The sequence below is a fragment of the Ruditapes philippinarum genome, unplaced genomic scaffold (assembly GCF_026571515.1).
Source record: "Ruditapes philippinarum isolate M1 unplaced genomic scaffold, ASM2657151v2 ctg526_1_1_1_1, whole genome shotgun sequence".
Lineage (NCBI taxonomy): Eukaryota > Metazoa > Mollusca > Bivalvia > Venerida > Veneridae > Ruditapes > Ruditapes philippinarum.
In genome coordinates, this window is record NW_026857311.1 from 162,112 (window position 1) to 182,181 (window position 20,070).

Here is a 20,070-nt window from a genome sequence, read left to right on the forward strand (position 1 = left end):
GTTTTGAAATATCTTGATACAAATTGTCACAATAATAAAATGATATGTCATGTACAACACCTGCACCCCTACCTCTAAGGTCAAGGTCACACTTAGAGGTCCAAGGTTAACAGAGTCTGTTATATGGTATATTTTGTGTCCCGAATATAACTTCTTCAAAGATCAAGGGATTTTGAATATACTTGGCACAAATGGTCACAATGATAAGATTATTTCGCAACACCTGTGTCCCTACCTCCAATGTCAAGGTCACATTTAGAGGTCAAAGATTTACTTAGTCTGTTATAGGGTATATTTTGTATCCTGTCCATACTTTTTTCATAGATCAGAGATTTTAAAAATACTTTGCACAAATATTCACAATAATAAGACGATATATCAGGTGCAAAACATGGGTCCCTACCTCCAAGGTCACACTTAGAGGTCAAAGATTAAGATCTGTTATAGGGTATATTTTGTGTCCGATCTATAACTTCTTCATAGTTCAAGGGATTTTCAAAATACTTGGCACAAATAGTGACAATAATAAGATGGTATGTCATGCACAACACCTGCACCCCTACCTCCAAGGTCGAGGTCACACTATGAGGTCAAATCTTAACAAGATAGATTTTTAGATTCCATGTTTCATTTTATTTCTTTAAAAAAATTATTATTGCATTTGCAGATCTAGCATTGATCATAATTTTGGATAGAAAGTCCTGAGAGCAAGACCTCAATCTTTTGAAATAACACCGTTTTATGCTTCATATAAAACTTCCCCGTGGCGGGGGACGTAACTAACTGTGTTACAAATTCTTGTTGTCTTAGTATTTCCCTTTCAAAGTCAGCTATCACACAGATGTAAGAATTGCTAACAATTATGCAGGTGCGATCTCATACCAGAAGTGACGTAGATAAATCCCTATGTAAATTATTGATAGTTCATGATAACATATTTAGCTGTGTTTCTCGTAATATGATTTCAGTTTACGTATATATTGTGTATAAACTGTATAAAAAATTGTTGATGGCGATCCATTTGTAGTTCAGCATAATATGTTTGAACAACAGCCACCGACAAATCACTTTTTACCTCCAAAAACGACTATGAACTCGACGATCCTAGACCTAATGTGTGGTGTTCAACTTATAAAGTAAGTTAATTTAAGGAAAAATAAACACTACTTATATGTTTATGTCCAACATTAAAATATCGCTTTACTCCAACATGAATAGATATTTTAAAATAATAACCGCTACCTTTGACTTATCAAACATAACACCTTTTTAAAAGTGTCACTGCCCTCCTTGATGTCAAAATTACGTACATATATGTAATCCTTGTACTCCCGGTTTTCCTCAAATTAGGCCTTAAATTGTATCAGATTAACTGGACATTGGTAACATTAATAAATAAACATAAGACTATATATGTAATATTATGTTTAATTGGATGATAACCTTATATTTCACTGACCGTATAACTGTCATAATGCAATGAAGCTGGGCAGGGTGTGGTCAGTGCAGTTCTAATTTTCTAACTACCAATGAAACAAGAGCACCACTAGGCGGAGCATTATATGCCCGAACGTATTTTTTTGAAAGGATGAAGCATTTGTAAGACATGGGAATTAAATAATTTTACTACGATGGATGGACAGAAAGACGCCAGAAATAAGCGAATTTTTTAGGACATATAATAAATGTACTCAATATAAGAGATCATCCTTTGAAGTTTAACAGTTGTAAAACTGTTAACAATATTAAGGTTATTTGATATTTACCTTTGACCTTATGATCCCAATATAGATATTGATCTTTTATTCAATAAAGGCAATCATCTTTTGAAGTTGAACACTGTAAGCCAAATGGAACTTGTGTTATGCTCTAGAAAGCGCACAATTTTCAGTGTTAAGGTCATTGTGACCCTGACCTTTGATATTGAGCCTAGAATCAATAGGGGTCATATATTGGACATGGCTGTTCATCCTATAAAATTTACAATTGTAGGTTGATTAATACTTAAGTTATTGAGCGAAAACCGTTTTCTGTTTAAAGGTTAAAGTAACCTTGACATTGACCTTAATTAATAGGGGTATTCTACTCAATATTGACAATCACCTAATGAAGTTTAAACACTGTGGGCCAAATGAAACTTAAGTTATGCTCCAGAAACCACATTTTTCAGTGTAAAGATCATCGTGACCCTGACCTTTGACCTTATGACCCCGAAATTTATAGGGGACTTCTACCCAATATGGACAATCATCCTATGAAGTTTGAATATTGTGAGCCGGATAGAACTTAAGTAATGCTCTGGAAACTGTTTTCAGTTTTAATGTAATAGTGACCTTGACGTTTGACATTGTGACCCCAAAATGAATAGGGGTCTTCTACCAAATATGCACAACTATCCTATGAAGTTTTCAAACATATTGTGGGCCTAATGAAACTTAAGTTATGCTCCGAAAACTGTTTTCAGTTTTAAGGTAATAGTGAACTTGACCTTGTGATCCCAAAATCAATAGGGGTCTTCTATCTAATATGGACAATCATCCTATGAAGTTTGAATATTGTAGGCCAAATGGAACTTAAGTTATGCTCCGGAAACTGTTTTCAGTTTTAAGGTACAGTGTAACTTCCGAATTCCGGAACTTCTGAAATCCGGAAACTTCTAAAAACCGAACCATTTTTTTGGTCCCGATTTTTTCCCTTCTATTTTCTATTAATATAATACTTCTGAATTCCGGAACTTCTAAATTCTGAATTCCGGACGATATTTTTGTAAAATTAGAGTCAAATCAATGCAATTTTACCTCCGAAAACCGGAAATATCCAAATGTGTGAAATACATTGTAAATCGAGAATGTTTACCCTGCAGGAAGATTTAATCTCCCTATCGATTGTTTACTAATTAGCGGTGATCGTGTAATTTGACACGCGTTAAAATCACAAACTGTGAAATGGAATGTTTGAAGTGATGCGGTTAATCAAAGTAATTTACGGCGGTCAGTTAATTTGAAGTGTTTATTAGCGGATTAAATGACAATTAATTGGAACAATGTATGCATTAAACGTCTTTAGGGATTTTATTGCATTTGATGTAATAATTAATTAACTAGCATCGGACAATATGTAAGTTTATGCAATTAACAACATTTCTACAAACTGATAGAAATTCAAAAGCATTTGCAGTTAAGATAAAAAAGTTATTCTTTTCATTCACATCTTTATCTTGATTAAAAGACAATTATATATGATATTACAGTAATGGCCACATCTTCCTTGACATTTAGTGATATAAAGTGGCTGAGTCTTGTCCACATTATCATAAACCTCTGAATTCCGGAAACCTCTGAAATCCGAACTTTTTAACAAGTCCCATGGGTGTTCGGTTTTCAGAAGTTACACTGTAATAGTGACCTTGACCTTTGACCTTGTGACCCCAAAAACAATAGGGGTCTTCTACCCAAAATGGACAATTATCCGATAAAATTTGAATGTTTTGGGCCAAATGGAACTTAAGTTATGCTGAGGAAACTGTTTTCAGTTTTAAGGTTATAGTGACCTTGTGACCCAAAATCAAAACAGGGCCTTTTCCTAATTATATTACTTGTTCAAGGACAAAAAAACATATTCAGTTATTATACTCATAAGTCAATATTATTGCAAACATTGTTGTTTTAAGGTAATAAATGGTGTGCGTCTCAAATTTTGATATCGCGTTTCATGAAAGGATTTTTTTTGTAAAGAAACCACCTTTACCAAGATGTAAGTTTACGTTGGATGTGACAGTGGTTTTAAATGTGTTATCTTTATGGTTTCCCTTGGAAACTCTTACTTTGAAAGTGTCACCATTTAAGTTAATAGCTTTAGCTACCGCACCAAGAGCACAAACTTTAATCTGTTTGGATTTGAAAAATTTGAAGATGTATGACATTGTTGCAAAAATGTATTTTTCAAAACTTTTGAAATCATATCAGGTGGGAAAAATAGTGCTTATAATTTTAAAGCTTGAACATTCTTCTGATGAAAAATTGTGTGTTTTTCATACTATAAAGAATAACATAGAAATAACGAAGAGTTTAAGGCAACATCTCAAGTACATGTATTTATTTCATATGTCACTTTTAAAGCTGTAACATCAAGTACTTTAGCTAGATAGCTAAGATATGTTTTAAAGTTTGCTGGTATTGATTTGTCCATTTTCATAGCTCATTCGTCAAGTCTGCATTATTTTCTTCAGCCTTGATGAGTTCAATTAAGAATATTCTTAATACTGCAGTTTGGAATATAAATGTAAATGTTTTCAAATTTTATCAAACACCAGTGGCTAAGAATGATGATATTTCGTTTATGAGGGTTGTTTTTGAAACATGACTACATTTATTTTTTTATCTCCCACTACATTTCATATTTTGCTTTCAAACTACTAGTGGGATCTCAATCAACAGGAGTGATCAGTACCATCCCTAGTTGTCCACAATACCGACATGTTCCGGTTCGTGGCACAAAATGGCCGGCTGAATAAAAAATAGAAAACTCTTGTCTGGCCTTCATGGGCCAAACTACTAGTGGGATTTCAATGAAACTGCACATGAGTGACCATCCATAGATTGGGATACATATGTTTTTAATGTGACAAAAAACCTTCTAGTTTGAAATGTGTTTGAAATGAAACGATAATTATTGTTTTGTTTTTGAGGGATGTTTTCTCATAAAAACTGTTTGTCTTGGTCAGTTATTAAAATGGTAAAACTAATGTTATATTGAGTTGTTGTTTTCATAACATTGTCTTTTTAATATGGTCAATGCAAATATTTGTTACCACCCTTTTAAAGATGCTAAATAAAATATGCGAAAGCCGAAGGCTTTACGAAAAATAATGTTTCCTCATCCAAGCTCTAGTGATGGATTAGGGTCATTATTTGAGTGAAGCCAGAGGCTTGGCATATTTTGTTCCCATCAAAATATTTGATGACGTTATTTATGGATTTTGGAAATTTCCCTCCCGTTTTTGTTTTGTTGTCTTGTATGGCAACTAATATTTTTATACTGTAAATTATGATTGTATTGGGGTTCACGTGTGTGTTTATACGGGTAACAGGTGCGCGTTTCACGGTTGTTTGAACAGCGATACAGGAGTGTAGAAGTTAGGATAACATGCCAAATAAAATATGCTAAGCATCCGGCTTCACTCAAATAATGGCCCCCATTCATCACTATGGCTTTGATGAGGGAACATTTCATGGGTAGGTCAGTAAGTTGATTAAAGAAAGTTTAAAAAAATCTGTGCCTTCTTAATAAAAGTAGTAAAAAATATAAAGGACTTTTCTGGAGATATTAGTAGCAGGTATTAAATGACATAATTATACGCCCGTTTGAAAAACTGGACGTATTATGGGAACGCCCCTGGCGGGATTGCGGTCGGGCGGGCGGGCGGCGTCCAATTTTGTCCGGAGCATATTTCCTACATGTATGGAGGGATTGTAATGAAACTTCATAGAAATGTTCACCACTATGAGGAGCAGTGTCGCGCACATGAACCAGGTCTCTAGGTCAAAGGTCAAGGTCACACTTAGAGCTCATTGAAAAATGCTTGTCCGGAGCAAAACTTCCACATGTATAGAGGGATTTCAATATTACTTGGCACAAATGTTCACCATTGTGAGGCGGAGTGTCGCGCGCAAGATTCAGGTCCTTGCGGCCAAGGTCAAGGTCACACATAGAGGTCAAAGTTCAGATAAAAATATGGTGATGTGTATATGGACCATTTAGTCATCATTTATTGAGGGATTGTAACACAAATGGTCATTATCAAGACTATGGCTGTGATACATATAATTAAGGTCAATAAATACAAGGTCAAGGTCACTAAAGATGATGAAATATCCAGATTTTATCCGGAGCATATCTCCTACATGTATGGAGGGATTTTAATGAAATTTCATAGAAATGTTCACCACTATGAGGAGCAGTGTCGCGCACATGAAACAGGTCTCTAGGTCAAAGGTCAAGGTCACATTAGAGCTCATTGAAAAATGCTTGTCCGGAGTAAAACTTCCACATGTATAGAGGGATTTCAATATTACTTGACACAAATGTTCACCATTGTGAGGCGGAGTGTCGCGCGCAAGATTCAGGTCATTTTGGCCAAGGTCAAGGTCACACATAGAGGTCAAAGTTCAGATAAAATATGGTGATGTGTATATGGACCATTTAGTCATCATTTATTGGGGGATTGTAACACAAATGGTCATTATCAAGACTATGGCTGTGATACATATAATTTAGGTCAATATATACAAGGTCAAGGTCACTAAAGATGATGAAATAACCAGATTTTGTCCGGAGCATATCTCCTACACGCATGGAGGGATTTTAATGAAATTTCATAGAAATATTCAACATTATGAGAAGCCATGTCAGGCACATGAACTAGGTCTCTAGGTCAAAGGTCAAGGTCACACTTAGATCTCATTGAAAAATGCTTGTCCGGAGCAAAACTTCCACATGCATAGAGGGATTTCAATATAACTTTGCACAAATGTTCACCATTGTGAGGCGGAGTGTTGTGCACAAAAATCAGGTCCCTGCAGCCAAGGTCAAGGTCACACATAGAGGTCAAAGTTTAGATAAAAATATGAAGATGTGTAAAGGGACGATTTAATCATCATTTATTGAGGGATTGTAACACAAATGGTCATTATCATGACTACGGCTATGACACATGTACTTTAGGTCAATATATGCAAGGTCAAGGTCACTAAAGATGGTGAAATATCCAGATTTTGTCTGGAGCATATCTCCTACATGTATGGAAGAATTTTTATAATACTTTATGGAAATGTTCACCACCATGATATGTATTGCTCCATGCATGATCCAGGTCACCAGGTCAAAGGTCAAGGTCACACTTAGAGCTCATTGAAAAACGCTTGTCCGGAGCAAAACTTCTACATTCATAGAGGGATTTCAATATTACTTGACACAAATGTTCACCATTGTGAGGCGGAGTGTCGCGCTCAAGATTCAGGTCCTTTTGGCCAAGGTCAAGGTCACACATAGAGGTCAAAGTTCAGATAAAAATATGGTGATGTGTATATGGACCATTTAGTCATCATTTATTGGGGGATTGTAACACAAATGGTCATTATCAAGACTATGGCTGTGATACATATAATTTAGGTCAATATATACAAGGTCAAGGTCACCAAAGATGATGAAATAACCAGATTTTGTCCGGAGCATATCTCCTACACGCATGGAGGGATTTTAATGAAATTTCACAGAAATATTCACCATTATGAGAAGCCATGTCAGGCACATGAACTAGGTCTCTAGGTCAAAGGTCAAGGTCACACTTAGAGCTCATTGAAAAATGCTTGTCCGGAGCAAAACTTCCACATGCATAGAGGGATTTCAATATAACTTGGCACAAATGTTCACCATTGTGAGGCGGAGTGTTGTGCACAAAAATCAGGTCCCTGCAGCCAAGGTCAAGGTCACACATAGAGGTCAAAGTTTAGATAAAAATATGAAGATGTGTAAAGGGACGATTTAATCATCATTTATTGAGGGATTGTAACACAAATGGTCATTATCATGACTACGGCTATGACACATGTACTTTAGGTCAATATATGCAAGGTCAAGGTCACTAAAGATGGTGAAATATCCAGATTTTGTCTGGAGCATATCTCCTACATGTATGGAAGAATTTTTATAATACTTTATGGAAATGTTCACCACCATGATATGTATTGCTCCATGCATGATCCAGGTCTCCAGGTCAAAGGTCAAGGTCACACTTAGAGCTCATTGAAAAACGCTTGTCCGGAGCAAAACTTCTACATTCATAGGGGGATTTCAATATAACTTGGCACAAATGTTCACCATTGTGAGGCTGAGTGTTGCACGCAAAATTCAGATCCCTGCGACCAAAGTCAAGGTTACACATAGAGGTCAAATGTCAGATAAAAATTTGAAGATGTGTATAGGGACCATTTAGTCATCATTTATTGATGGATTGTAGCACAAATGGTAACTATCATGACTACAGGTGTGACACATTTTATTTAGGTTAATATTTGCAAGGTCAAGGTCACTGGAGATGATTAAATATCCAGATGTTGTCCGGAGCATATTTTCTACATGCATGGAGGAATTTTAATGTTACTTTATAGAATTGTTCACCACCATGAGATGAGTGCCCTGCACATGAACCAAGTCTCTAGGTCAAAGGTGAAGGTCACAGTTAGAGCTCATTGCAAAACGCTTGTCTGGAGCAAAACTTCTACATGCATAGAGAGATTTCAATATAATTTGGCACAAACGTTCATCATTGTGAGGCTGAGTGCCGTGCATTATTCAGGTCCCTGCGACCAAGGTCAAGGTCACACATCCTGTGCATATCTTCCCTACTGATTTGTTTTAAGGTTCATTTAACAACACAGTGCCAAGGATAAAAACTTGCTTGCTAGATAACACTTATCCATAATGCCCCCATCTCAATCTAAAGCTTTCATAAACGGGCGTATTTTGTGACTATGGCACCCTTGTTGATTATGTATTTATTAAAAGACAAATGTTTTAATCAGTTCCAAACTTGTCAGGGACCACTCAATGTTTACTTGACCAAGAATCGTTATATGTATACACTCGTTACTCAGTTCTGGTTTGTTCATGGAATGGATTCCAGAGTGAGGTAATAAAAAAGAGAAGGACAAGATCCCTTAAGAACGCTCAAAACAACAAAATTGAAAATGTTGCACACTCAGTTTGATTGAACCTGTTTGAGAATGGTAATGGAAAGGTTCAACTGACTGTTCACGCCATTATATAAGCACCTGCTTTAGCAAAAAGGAACATTTAAATATGAAAATGGTGAAATTTTGAATAAAGAAACAAGACAATTGTTGTTTTTTCACTTTTCTACTTTGTTACTATAAATGGTTTCTACTTAAGACTGAAGATACTTATTTTTTTCATTATTCACATCATGTATGACAATGTTCCTAGGTCTATTATTTTTATTATGCTTCCTGAAGGGTGAGCATATAGTCTACGCTTTGTCCGTCCGTCTGTCTGCACTACCAAATAGGGATAGGGGGCCGTTTAACTGTAAACAGAACAAAAGAGAACAATAGAGTTCATTTGGTAACAATAGAGAAAGGGGCCATTGGCTCTCTTTTAAGTAATAGAAAATAACAAAAGAAATGGCTCCTTATTTCATTTCAGACTGACGACCGTCCATCCGTTTGTCCGCTATTTTGAACTTTTACCAGGACATAAATCTAAAACTATATGATATATCAACATGAAACTTTGTAGGTAGATAGATCTCATTTAGTAGAAGTGCAGTGCAGAAGAACCATAACTCTGTTTTGCCTTATTTGGATTTATTGCTCTTTCTTCATTTTTACACTTTGAACTTTTTCCGGGACATTACTCTAAAACTATAAGAGATACCAATTTGAAACTTTAACCGAGGTAGATCCAATTGGGTAGAAGTCATTGCAAATAAACCATAACTCTATCTTGTCCTATTTTGGAGTCATTGCCCTATATCTCTTAAACTATAAGAGATATAAACATGAAACTTTGTAGGTACATAGATCGTATTGGGTAGAAGTGCAGTGCAAAATAACCATAACTTTGCCTTCCCTAATTTTGGAGTAATTGCCCTTTGTTCAATTTTTACACTTTGAACTCTGTCCAGGATATAACTCTGAAACCATAAGAGGTATCAACATGCAACTTTGTAGGTAGATTGATCTCATTGAATCGAAGTGCAGTGAAAAAGAAGCTTATCTTTGCCTTGCCTGTTTTTAGAGTTATTTCCCTTTGTTCATTTTAACTGGACTATTCGCAGAATAATCGAGCTAATTCAGATACCCATTTATCGGCGTCGGCCTCCCTGTGGTTAAATTTTTGCGTGTAAGCAAGTATCTCCATAACTACTGGAGGGAATGGATTGACTTCACATACTTGTTCTCTGCGATTATGTTAAATGATTGGCACAAGTTCAATAACTCTGATTTGCTTTTTTGCATAATTATGCCCCTTTTTCGACTTAGAAGTTCTTGGTTAAGTTTTTGCGTCTAAGGAAATATCTCTGTACCTGCTGAAGGGATTGGATTGAAACTTCATACAATTGTTCTCTTTGATTATTTGACATGATTAGCAGAAGTCCTATTACTCTGATTTGCTTTTTGCATAATTATTCCCTTTTTTCAACTTAGAAATTATTGGTTAAGTTTTTGTGTGTAAGCTATACCAACTCCATAACTACTGAAGGGTTTGTGCTTTTTTTCGGACAATTTTATGCATTCATAATAATAAAGCAGTGATTTACTATATAAAACATCTTAATAAGAAGCCTTTGTACCTTTTCGGACAATTTTATGTATTCATATAGGTAAGCATTATTATACTCAATGAAACACCATTGTGACAACTTTTTCGAATAGTCGAGTGTTGCTGTCCTCCGACAGTTCTTGTTACTCTTTTGAACTTTGTGACACTACAAGAGATATAATTTCCTGTGTCCAAAACCTATTTGAGGAGCATCACCCGGTTTAACCGGTTCTTGTGTAACAAGAGTTATCACCTTTTTAGTTGAATAATTTTGCCTTCAAAATTTTATATTTTGGTTATAACTAGTGATGTTTAAATATTTGCCCTCTGTCTGCTGTCAATCAGTCTGCCTGTCTGTCCACCCGTCCCTACAAACGGTTTCCTGAGATCATTTTTAAAGAACTTGAACTTTTCCAACATATTTGTTACTAAGAAAAGTTGAAACATTAGTAATAGATACATGTATAACTCTGCCTAGTCTAATTTTTGAGTTATTGCCCTTTGTTTCTTTTGATACTTTGAACTTTGTCCGGGACATAACTCTGAAAGTAGAAGGGATATCATCATAAAACTTCAGGTATATAGATCTCAACGGGTAGATGTGCAGTGCTTAAGAACCGTAAGTTTTGAATTATTAACATTTGTTCATATTTACATTTTGAACTTCGTCCGGGACATAACTCTGACACTATAAGAGATATGAACTTTGTAGGAAGATAATTATCATTGGGTAGGTGAGCAGTGTAAAGAACACTTATTATGTCATGCCTAAGTTTAAAATTATTAAGTTTTGAACTTTGAGTAAAACGTTTCTGTGTCCAAAAGCCATTCGGAGAGCATCACCCATTTCAACCGGTTATTGTTTAGCTATAACAATGCCGACAGACTCAGACATACTGCATGAATGTGATTTCATTTGATATCTCATTTATGCACAGCTGTTTTGTTTGGTGCGACACATTGGAACTGATTTACCTCTCCCACACAACTGTGTTCTTCTGGGCCACAAAATATATCCAAATGGACACCGGATTGTACTGTTATATTTGACAGTAATGTGTATGTGTTGCGCATGCCATTGCTGAAATTAAGTCAGTTCGAAGGATATGCAGACATCGTTAAGAAGTTTAACCATGTGTTGCAAAGATATGCACAGGTCACAATTGTGAGATGACCCCATTCTTTTGACTGAAGTCCGATATCTGTTACCGTCACCGTCTTAAATCACAAATGTCTAATTATAGTCTTTGGGTCCAAATTGGCCATGCCCAGGACTTTGATTGACATTATGTACATTATTTAGTAAAAACTCTAAAAAAAACTCTAAAACTTTAAAAAATATTCTCCTTTGAAAGTGCAAGGCCTAGAGCTTAGATATTTTCTTTATAGCTTCATCTAACTAAACTATACAAAATTTGTTCAAATCATGGCCCTGGGGTCAAAATTGGCCTTGCAAGGGGGGGGGTCATTGATTTTCCTTATATGTATATAGCAAAAACTTAAAAATCATCTTTTTGAATTTACAAAGACTAGAGGTGAGATATTTGGCATGAAATATTGTGTACTAGACCTCTATCAAGATTTTCAAATAATAGTCCATGGGTCAAAATTGGCCCCGCCCCTGGGGTGATTGATTTTCATTATGTACATATAGTAAAAACTTAAAAAATCTCTTTTCTGAAGATTTTTGGCTTAGAGCTTTTAAATTTGGCATCTTTATGTCCTCAAACTAGGTCACAGCTCAATTAACTTCTTTAATTCTTTAGAGGGTACTATTTTGATTTCCAGCTCAAGTTCGAATATGGGTCATCTTGGGTCAAAAAGAAGGTCCAAGTATTGAAAAACCTCATTAACACTTTAAAGGCTACTGTTTTGGTCAAAATATCATGTACATTGGTCAGAAAGGTTGTTTGAATGATTTACAGCCGGTGCTAGGGGCGTGAGGGATGTTGCATGTATTCATTATCCCTCATGTACAGACTCAATCAAACCGAGTCTGCAATTCTCTTGTTATTTTGTTGTGATTAATGCTTCCGAGGGATCACTTTGTTTCCAGATTTTCTTTTACAGTTTTGAATAAAGGTAATCTGAGGAAAAAAGAAAAGTCACAGCACATAAAACAACATACATGAAAAAAATCTAATAAACAGTTGCACTATTTCAGGTTCAGATATGAATGTTATGATATCAGTTTAAGTTCATTGCATTATATCTGCCTTTCATTCATTAAAAATACAGTTATATTAATTCAGAGCCTCAATATTGAGTTGAGCAATACTAAATTGCTTTACTAAATTACCTGCCTCTTAGATAGTAAGGATATCAATATTTATTGTACAGGCATGTCACTACCAATGGAAATCCAAAAAATGGATCAGTCTTCTATACAATTATACATGAAATTATTGGATGAGGGTTATGAAGATGTTTACAACATTCGTGTAATAGTTGTTGGACATAAAGGTGCTGGCAAGACAACATTAACGAAGCGTCTGTTAAATGAAGATGTTTATATCGGTAAGGAAGAAAGCACAAATGGTATTGAGGTACATGTGAACAGATGTAAAGTTGCCCTGGAGAGAGGACAATGGATAATATCTGAAAGTGGTAAGTTTAAGCTGTCTGTGTTGATGAAATACATTTGCTTATGAACTTTTATGTAGGTCATATTTGATGTCTTTGCTCTGGAGGATGTCTCATGTACAAAATTAATGTTAAATTGAAATTTAAAGTAGAATTATTCTACTAGTCTTGTTTCTAAAGATTTTTTGTATGTTCTATTGTTGCATAGAGCATGCATTCATGTCATGCTCAAAGTTATTTTTGGGTCATTTTTTCCTTTAAATTGTGTTGACAAATGAGTCATTGTGTCTCCCAAAATTTTTTGCAATCGCTGTCTGTCTGTCCTTCAGTCCATCCGTCCGTCCGGTTGTCCGCCTGTCCGCATTAAGCTTGTCCGCCATTCACAGGTCAAACAACTGGTGGGATTTTAACCAAACTTTTAAGGAGTGATCAGAATCATTTCTAGTTGTGCACATCACCGGCACTTTCCGCTTCGCTGCTCAAAATGGCCGCCAGAGCTAAAAAAGAAAAATCTTGTCCAGCCTTCACAGGTCAAACTACTGGTTGGATTTAAACCAAACTTTACAGGAATTATCAGTACCATCTATAGTTATGCAGATCACCTGCATGTATTGCTTCACTACACAAAATTGCCGCCAGAACTAAAATAAGAAAAATCTTGTTCAACCTTCATAGGTCAAACTACTGGTGGGATTTCAAGCAATTGTTATAGGAGTGATCAGTACCATCCGTAGTTTTGCACGTCACCTGCACAAAATAGCCGCCAAAGCTAAAAATAAAAAAAATTGTCCAGCCTTCACCGGTTAAACTACTGGTGAGATTTCAAGCAAATTTGACAGGAATGATCAGTACCATCCCTAGTTGTGCACGCACATAACGGGCATGTTCTGATTTGCTGCTCAAAATGGCCACCAGAGCTTAAATGATCAGTACCTTCTTTAGTTGTGCATATCACTGGCACATTCCGCTTCGCTGCACAAAATGACCGGCTGAGCTATAAATAGAGAATCTTGTTCGGCTTTCGCAGGTCAAGTTACTGGTGGGATCAGCATCATTTTCACTATATATTTATCTTGTCAACATTTTCTTGCCTGAATGAGCTTTAAATTTCTGACCATATGAATAAGAAGAGTTTTACAGCTTTAACAAATATGAATTAATATTTAATTGATCAGCATTTTATGCTCTGCCATAAAATGGATGAGGCATATAGTGTTACCCTGTTCCGTCATTCCGTCCCTCCGTCCTTCCATCCTTCCGTTATTCCGTCATCATCACTTTCCATTCATAATCTTAGTAACAGTTACACACACTCAATTCAAATTTGACATATGGATATATCATACGAAAATGCAGGTCAAGTTTTAATTTGGTTATGGTCCGATGATTTTTGACAGTCTTCTGTCCTTGATGAAATTTTCAGTTTCCGTTCATTATCGCCCTAACGGTTTTACACATTCAACTCAAATTTGACATATAGCTACGACAAAGTGATGCGAAGGTCAAGTTTAATTTGATTATGGTTGGAGAAAAGATATGCCCCGTCACTTTGAAAATAATATGAAATATTCAGTTTCCGTTCATTATCTTCCCAACAGTATTACACATTCAACGCAACTTCATGCCCCTTTCACTTTGAAAAAATGAAATTTTCAGTTTCCGTTCATTATCGCCCCAACAGTATAACACATTCAACTCAAATTTGGCAAATGGATACGACAAAGGAATGCGCAGGTCAAGATAGATTTGGTGATTGTTCAATGATTTTTGGCAGGGTAATGCCCATTTAACTTTTGAAAAAATTCAGAAATTTTCAGTTTGTGTTCATTATCTCCCCAACAGTTGTACATATTCAACTCAAATTTAACATATGGATATGTCAAACGAATACACTGGTCAAGTTTGAATTTGGTCATGGTTTGATGATAGCTGACAGAGTTATCCCTCTTGATCTTTAAAAAAATCAGAATTTTTAGTTTCCATTCATTATCTTCTCAATGGTTGTACACATTCAACTCAAATTAAACATATAGATACATCTTAGGAATAAGCAGTTTAAGTTTAATTTGATCGTGGTTCAATGAGTTAATGACAAAGTTATCTCTCGTGAATGTTGGAAATAATTTGAATTTTTAATTTCACCACTCATACATTTGTGGAAATGTATGCAGCCATTATTGTGACTTCAAATATGCAATATGCAATTTACAAAAGGTTAACATTGAATAGTTTCAGTGCCTTGAACTCTGTTTAAAAATGGTTTGTGTTAACATTGAATAGTTTTAAGGGCTGTGAACTTAAATTGAAAAAAAAAAAGTTTGTGCAAACAAATTTGTAACTAAATATTATAAAAAACATCTGAAATTTTGGCTGCTTGCGGGGGCATCCGTGACATGAACACACATTTCTAGTTTTACTAAATTCAGTGGTTTACAAACTTTGCAGACATTATAAAATGAATAACAATTTCACGGCAAAATATCATTTTCCTCTATATATTTTTCTGGTCAGCATTAACTCGCCTGAATGAGCGTTAAATTTGCTGACCATATAAAATAAGAAGAGAATAATGGCTTTAATCATTTTGAGTATATGTTTAATTCGTCAGCAGTTTTTTTAATGAATTCAATGGCCGGCATGATATTAAACGATATATTATATTTGCAGTCATTATAAAATGAATAACAATTTCACGGCAACATATCATTTTTCTCTATACATTTGTATATCTGACTGGTCAGCATTTTCACCCTATGTTTAATGGGTCAGCATTTTCTCGCCTGAATGTTAAGTGCGTTAAATTTGCTGACCATATAGAAAAAGAGTTCAACAGCTTTAATCAATCTGAATTAATATTTAATTAGTCAGCAGTTTTTACTAAATTAAATGGTCGACATGATTTTATACAATATATGCACACATTTTAACATGAATAACAATTTCACGGCAAAAAATATCATTTTCTCTATATTTCTAACTGGTCAGCAATTTCATTATATGATTAACTGGTCAGCATTTCCTCGCCTGAATGTAAAGAGCGTTAAATTTGCTGACCATATAGAATAAGAAGAGTTTAATGGCCTAAATCAATTTGAATTTAACATTCAATTTGTCAGCAGGTTTTACTAAATTCAATTATCGGCATGATTTATGCAATACATTAACTTTGCAGACATTATAAAATGAATAACGATTTCATGTCAAAGTAACATTATTCTCTATGTATCTAACTTGTCAGCATTTTCACTTCAATATTTGATAACATATTTTGGACTGTTCGGTTTATTGTATTTTGTCAGCTGCCATATGAGTGCATCTGCGTTTATAATTGACAAATAAAGAATGACACGTGTGAAATGTCTTTAAATCAAATTGTTATAACCTAGGGGCAAGTAGATCTCGATATTGTGTATTTTGTAGGTGCGAACTTACAGATAACGAGGAAGTTTTCATTTATTTTCCAGTCAGAGTTTCTAAAGAATAGTTAACAAAGAAAAAAAATTAATAGAATGTGCAGTTATTCCATTAAATAGTTATTTTTCCGGCTCATTACATTTGATGTAAAGGATAAAATCCAGTTATTGTTCATGCAATTTTATTTCAGATACGAAATGATCATTATAAATTGTTATAATGTACATAACCATATAATTATGTATATATTTAGATATAATGCATAGTATTATATAAATATTTGAAACAAATTATGATATTCTTTTTCTATGTAAGCCCACCATATTATGACAACATTATTTGAATTTTAAAGAATAGCACCAATGGCTATTTATATCATTGACACCTATTTAACACCTTCAGTGTTTATCCTTCATTATCTTACTGGTCAGCAGTTTTCGATAATCCTTCTTAATTTAACTGTTCAGCAGTTACCTATATCTTCTATATCGTCAGCTAAATCATCAGGAGTTTCATATTGCCCCAAATTGTCCCTGTGCAAAAATCGGCCCTAACACGTTTTGGCAAACATTTTGTCTTTATTTAGTCTCGAAAAACATAAAACTACCTTAAATAAATTTATATATGTATTTTACAAATTCCAATTGGATCAATTTATATTTCTTTTTAATCGGAATTAATTCCAATAGGATTTATTTTAAAAAAAAACATTGGAAAAAACTGCAAATGGAAAAAAGATCCAGTTAGGGTTGATTCCAATCGGATTCTTTTTCCAGTTTCCATAATTTTTTAAAATAAGTTTTTTTATAAAAAAATAAGAATAGCATATTAACATGAAGTAAATTAAACCTAATTTATCTTAAATATATCATGCAAATGGTTTTAAATCGCTTCGGGCAAGTATAAATTGTAAAGAAATTTGCCACATTTCCGGTAGTGCAAAGATCTTTAGGTGGCTGTTGTATAGGATAAAATGAGTTAAGAACTACTTGTTTATACTTCATAAATTAACCTTTTACCCCATGAGCACATTTGAAAAAATGGCCTCCTGTTACAAGTTAAAACTGCTATAAAAAATGAAGAATGTTTCAATACTGATGAAACTTGGCACAAATGTTGACTAGACCATATTCTCTGTAACAGCATGCTCAATCGTAAATTTCCTGTTACCATGGTAATAGGGGACATCTCAAAATTGCCAAAATCATTATTTTACATTGTTTTTTTTTATCGAAACTGATTTCAAAGTGCTGCAACTTCTCAGTGAATTGAGATACAGTAAAAGGCTTTTCAGCGTCGGTTACTAATTACCCTTAGATCGACCTAAAGGCCATTTTTATCTTGTCACATGTCCAAAATGTTCTTGGCGATGAGGGGGACTACCGCCAACCTTCAAACCCCCTAAACAGAAGGGGGCACATCCCCCTTCTGGCAAAGCCCTGATGTACCATTTGATGGGGGTGAGGCTTTGCCGAAAAAGTGGTCACTTTTTTAACAACATTTCTCAAACGAAAAAAAGTGTTTGGGGCATTAATTCACTGTTTTAGGCTTCAAAAATAGAGAGGGAAAAGCCGTCAAAACACGTCTATATGAGGGAAAAGGTTAATGGGTGAGTTCAAATTTTGCTTCAAACTTGCCTTTGTTTTCAAAAAAATCAAGGTTGCTGGTGGGGGTTTTCAACACATTTAGTGATAGCTCTTGTTTATGTCTGGATTATATTTATACATGTTCAAAAATGACTTGCTACAAAACAAAAATGACTTGCTAATTTAAAGGTGACCTTAAGACAATGACTGTCAAAGTCTAATTGATGATAATCCCTCTTTTTTCTTATTACTAACTGTAACTTTGTTATCTATAAATGGTTTACTTCATATTTAGTCAAAAGAAATTTTAGATCAGGACCTGCATATATATCAAATTTGAATTTACCTTGAATGTTATGCTATAATTGGCTGAAATTTGATAATCAATCAATCAATCAATAAATTATCCAAGGTCCCTGTTGGGATTCGAACTCAAAGCGGTGAGGGACAAGTGGTTTGAAGTCAACGACCTTAACCGATCGGCCACTGACGCCTCTTTCTAAAATTTGCTCAGTTTCAGATGTAAAATTGAACATTTTAAAAACAATTCATAATTCATAAAACAAGTGTACATGTACTTATGAGAATATAAAAAGGAAAAACATTTTTCTTTTATTATGCTCTTTTTAAAAAAATAGTTAAACCTTTTATTTGTTTTCCTTTTGAAAATAATTAAACAATCAAGGATTGCCCCAACCTGGGTGATGCTCTTGTTCTTCTTCAGATAAAAATCCAACAAATGCACCGAGTCAACGTATAGTAGAACTTTTAAAGCAATCTGCAACCTCTACTGGATCTAATTTGAGGAAAACAGACGTAAAGGATGATACCATTGAAGAGGACCCATTTGAAAATGATGGAGGTATTGATATTTGTGTAAAACAATTCAATACATTCATTACCATTTAAATATAACAATAGGTTATCAACATATGTAAAGATATAACATATCTAGTACAGTGGAACCTGTCTAACCTGAACTTGTCGGGACAAGAATTTAAGGAAAGAAAACGGGAATGCATATGAAATTACAATATAAATATTTTCTTTTTGCAATCTCTTGTCTTTCATTTTAATACGAGGGCTGGTCGATAAATTCGTGGAATTGTATTATTTCTTAAACATTAAAAGACAAACTAACAAATAAATTACGAAATACTTTTACTATGGACTGACAAAAAGTCAAATAAATTGTTGAGATAGATTGAACAATTAAGTTTGTTTAAATAAAAACACTACACTATCCTAAACTTGAAACACGCCGATGCGACGTTGTAAAACGCTGATGTCACCTAAACGTCAAAGTCTCATGTCTGGTTTACTTTTTCAACATAATTACCCCCGGTGGCAACACATTTCTTATGCCTGTGTATCCATTGGTCAAAAGTCATTTAAACCAGTCTGAACTGAACAACGAAACTATCTCTCTTGTCCTGGAACGTAGCTCTAATGACGATTCAAATCGTTGGCCCCTAATGGAGCCAAGTCCGGTCTGTACAGTGGGTGTGGCAGTAGACTGAACCCAAGCAGGCTAATGTCCAGTTCTGTGTCGTGAGCCCGGTGTGCGGGTGCATTATCATGGTGTAGAACAACATTGTCCAGGTCTAGCTGAGGTCGCTTCTGGCGCAAGGCTTGTACCAAGTCTCGATGCAACACCTGAAAGTTGATAACGCACAACGACTGCATTACGGCAATATTTAAAAATGCATTTTGTACAATTAAATAAACAATATTTATTAAATACTAGAACTAGCTAGCTCTACACGTATTTATAGAAAAAAAAAGCAAAACAAAATAGTAACAGTTATATTCTTTTATTTTGACCTTTGAATAATATTCCGCATTTACGTTTGATCCCTCTCGCACCTTGTGTTGTAGCAGGAGCCCATGCCCATCAATGAAGTATACTAGTATATACATTTTCTTCTTGGCATTTCGCTAAACTCGAGCCGTTTTGGGTGGAGGTGTGTCAGGTGACTTTCAAATAGAAGACTGGTGTTTGGATTCGGGATCGTGATAGTAAAGCTATGTCTCGTCGTGGACATGATCCCGTCTAAAAAATTCCACTATGTGCCTAGTAACGCTTAAGAAATTCTCGAGAACACTGCACGCGCTTCTGTCTGTCGACTTTCGTCAGAATGTAGGG

At 34.9% G+C, this 20,070-nt stretch overlaps 1 protein-coding gene and 1 long non-coding RNA gene across 4 annotated transcripts in view; both read left to right on the top strand.

Annotated features, from left to right (window-relative positions):
* Nucleotides 1-5,411: 5,411 nt before the first annotated feature.
* On the top strand, nucleotides 5,412-7,474 carry LOC132749352 (uncharacterized). The gene is made up of 3 exons (XR_009628402.1): nucleotides 5,412-5,713; nucleotides 6,013-6,871; nucleotides 7,327-7,474. It is a non-coding gene; the product is annotated as an uncharacterized LOC132749352 (long non-coding RNA).
* Nucleotides 7,475-12,686: 5,212 nt separating this feature from the next.
* Nucleotides 12,687-20,070, top strand: part of LOC132749353 (uncharacterized) — a 73,754-nt gene continuing 66,370 nt past the window's right edge. For all 3 annotated transcript variants that reach the window (XM_060739081.1, XM_060739083.1, XM_060739082.1), the window contains exons 1-2: nucleotides 12,687-12,948; nucleotides 18,649-18,786. In XM_060739081.1, coding sequence (XP_060595064.1) covers nucleotides 12,696-12,948; nucleotides 18,649-18,786 — 391 coding nt within the window. In that variant the 5' untranslated portion in view covers nucleotides 12,687-12,695. The remainder of the gene's footprint in view (nucleotides 12,949-18,648; nucleotides 18,787-20,070) is intronic.